Source organism: Octopus bimaculoides, chromosome 4 (genome assembly GCF_001194135.2).
Source record: "Octopus bimaculoides isolate UCB-OBI-ISO-001 chromosome 4, ASM119413v2, whole genome shotgun sequence".
Classification (NCBI taxonomy): Eukaryota; Metazoa; Mollusca; class Cephalopoda; order Octopoda; family Octopodidae; genus Octopus; species Octopus bimaculoides.
In genome coordinates, this window is record NC_068984.1 from 73,603,008 (window position 1) to 73,606,108 (window position 3,101).

The 3,101-nt window shown below is 41.4% G+C and overlaps 1 protein-coding gene across 1 annotated transcript in view; it reads left to right on the forward strand.

Moving 5' to 3' along the window:
• Window positions 1-3,101, forward strand: part of LOC106870898 (cilia and flagella-associated protein 47) — a 195,878-nt gene that overhangs the window by 44,400 nt on the left and 148,377 nt on the right. Inside the window, exon 17 of the mRNA XM_014917133.2 lies at window positions 1,963-2,099. Coding sequence (XP_014772619.1) covers window positions 1,963-2,099 — 137 coding nt within the window. The remainder of the gene's footprint in view (window positions 1-1,962; window positions 2,100-3,101) is intronic.

Here is a 3,101-nt window from a genome sequence, read left to right on the forward strand (position 1 = left end):
AGTACTTATTCTATCAGTCTCTTTTTGCCGAACCGCTAAGTTACGGGGACCTAAACACACCAGCATTGGTTGTCAAGCGATGTTGGGGGGGACAAACACAGATACCCAACATATACACACATACATATATATATATATATATATATATATATACGACGGGCTTCTTTCAGTTTCCATCTACTAAATCCACTCACAAGGCTTTGGTCGGCCCGAGGCTATAGTAGAAGACACTTGCCCAAGGTGCCACGCAGTGGGACTGAACCCGGAACCATGTGGTTGGTAAGCAAGCTACTTACCACACAGCCACTCCTGCGCCTATACGTAGGTGTGTGTATATGTGTATATGCATGTGTGTATACATGTGCATCCACGCACGTGTTTGTACGCATGTATATGCGCGCACGCACACACATATGTAAACATTCACTAGACTACGATGTTTCATTTACTTTCAATGTTATTAACATTTTCGCTACATATTAATATGTCATTGGGTTCCCTCATATGATGTACTACCTTAGTTCCCTCCCTTCCTCCCCCTTTTTTGACTCAACAATTAGCTCTCTCTAATTTAACAGAACCACAATATACTTATCTCCCCATATTCAAATAACTCTTTGGTTTTAACCTTTAGCATCACATCAAAAACACCCTCCCTTTATATCTCTATGTAAACTAGCGTTCTTATTCCTAAAGCCCATGAAATAATATCGTTGACCCCTTTATATCTCTATGTAAACAAACCTTCTAATGGTCACTGACAATGTAACATCTCTGCTCGTAAGTTACCCAATCATTTCGTTTTTGTCTTACTATTACATGTTTTATTATGAACCCTCTGAAGAGAAATAAATGAGGAACCCAAACAGCTCTTTCTTCTTTGTGAAAGAACTATCATTCATTTCGAAACATACATTTATTATTATCCATATATATATATATATATGACAGAGGCAATGACAGGAGACTGAGACCTTGGAGATATGCTGTAATTGAGAAGACCTGGCAACTAAAGTGAGATTGCAGCCATGCATGTCCAGCCCAGTTATGAGAACCCGTGATGCATCAAGCGATATGATATGCTTGAGAAGACCTGTTGAGTCAAATAAAACCAGTATCGTAGCTGTGGCCAGTGCCCCCTGACAGACTCCCATGCCAGTGGCACATAAAAAGCACTATCCGAATGTGATTGATGCCAGGCTTGCCTGACTGGCTCCTGTGACGGTGGCACGTAAAAAGCACTCACTACACTCTCAGTGGTTGGCATTAGGAAGGGCATCCAGCTGTAGAAACCTTGCCAGATCAGATTGGAGCCTGGTGCAGCTGCTGGCTCTCCAGATCTCAGTCAAAACCGTCCAACCCATGCCAGCATGGAAAACGGACGTTGAACAATGATGATAATGACAGGCTTCTTTCAGTTTGCATATATTAAATCTACTAATATGGCTTTAGTTGACCTGTAGCTCTAGTAGAAAACTCCTGTCTAATTAGCCATGCAGTGGGACTGAACCCAAATCCACGTGGTTGGGAAGCAATATTCTTAAAAAAGCCTACATTTGTTAATAGGCACACATACAAGCATATATATCTATTAATCTATCTATCTCTGCATGTTTGTGACCTCTTGTCTTGTCAACTATCACTGTCTTATAAGCTGTGTCATTCATTACCAAACTTCTGTAGAAACATATGCGGCCACAGGTATTACCTTGCTTCAAAATAGGTGAAGGTTGGCAACAGCAAAGGCATTCAGCTGCTGAAAATCTGCCTCAATGACATCCATCTGACCCACACAATATGTATCAGTACACATTGAGATGATGAGGAGGAGGAGGACAACAACACACTGTACCTGCATGTATTTGCACATGTGTGTCTGAGTGAATGCTAATATTGTACATTTTGTATTAAAAATACCATTATTTGCTATATTCTGTGTTTCTTTTGTTGCTCTCCCTCCAGGTCCATTCACTACACCATCAATAACTGCTACACCAGTTGCATTTGTGTTCAAGCAGAGGTGGTGAATGTGAATCTAGAAATACTCACTAGTTCAGTGACAGTGCTTAATCCAATCCCTTCCATGCCACCAGAGTCAGGTATGTTGGATTCTAATTATAAATGTCTTTTATCTTTTATCCATTAACTGTTTCAGTTATTAGACTGTGGCCATGCTGGGGCACTACCTTGAAGGGTTTACTCAAACAAATCAACACCAGTACTTGTGTTTTTTTTGGAGGGGAGGTGGAGTTCATTTTCAAAACTGGTATTCATTCTATTGCTTTCTTTTGCAAAGCTGCTCAGTTATGAGGACATAAACAAACCAACACCAGTTGTTACACAGTAGTGGGGAACAAACACAAACACAAAGACACACATATCTGTCGACCACAAATACTTCCCTCCACCCCTACCCTCCATACTATCCTTTTCAAATACCACTTCCCATTCCTATCTTGTTGACTCGGCCAAAATGGCTGTATTGAAAATCACCTGTGAAATGACCTTTGCTTAAATTCTTTACTTGTAACTTTCCCACTCCCTTATATTCTTTTTAATTTTGTTTTTCTTTTATTCCTAATTTCTTTTCACAATTATGTTCTCCTCTCAAACCGTGTTCTCTATGCATCCTGATCAAATCTTCTGTTGTGTGTTAATATGTGCCTCCTAACAACAATGTAAACTTCATTTAATCAAGATACTCATGGCCCGGAGAGTAGCCTGCATATACACCTCACTTGGATATTTACTGTGGAGGCGCAATGGTCCAGTGGTTAGGGCAGCGGACTCGCGGTCATAGGTTCGCGGTTTCGATTCCCAGACCGGGCGTTGTGTGTGTTTATTGAGCGAAAACACCTAAAGCTCCATGAGGCTCCGGTAGGAGATGGTGGCGAACCCTGCTGTACTCTTTCACCACAACTTTCTCTCACTCTAACTTCCTATTTCTGTTGTGCCTGTAATTCAAAGGGTCAGCCTTGTCACACTGTGTCACGCTGAATATCCCCGTGAACTGCGTTAAGGGTACACGTGTCTGTGGAGTGCTCAGCCACTTGCATGTTAATTTCACGAGTAGGCTGTTCCGTTGATCGGATCAACTGGAA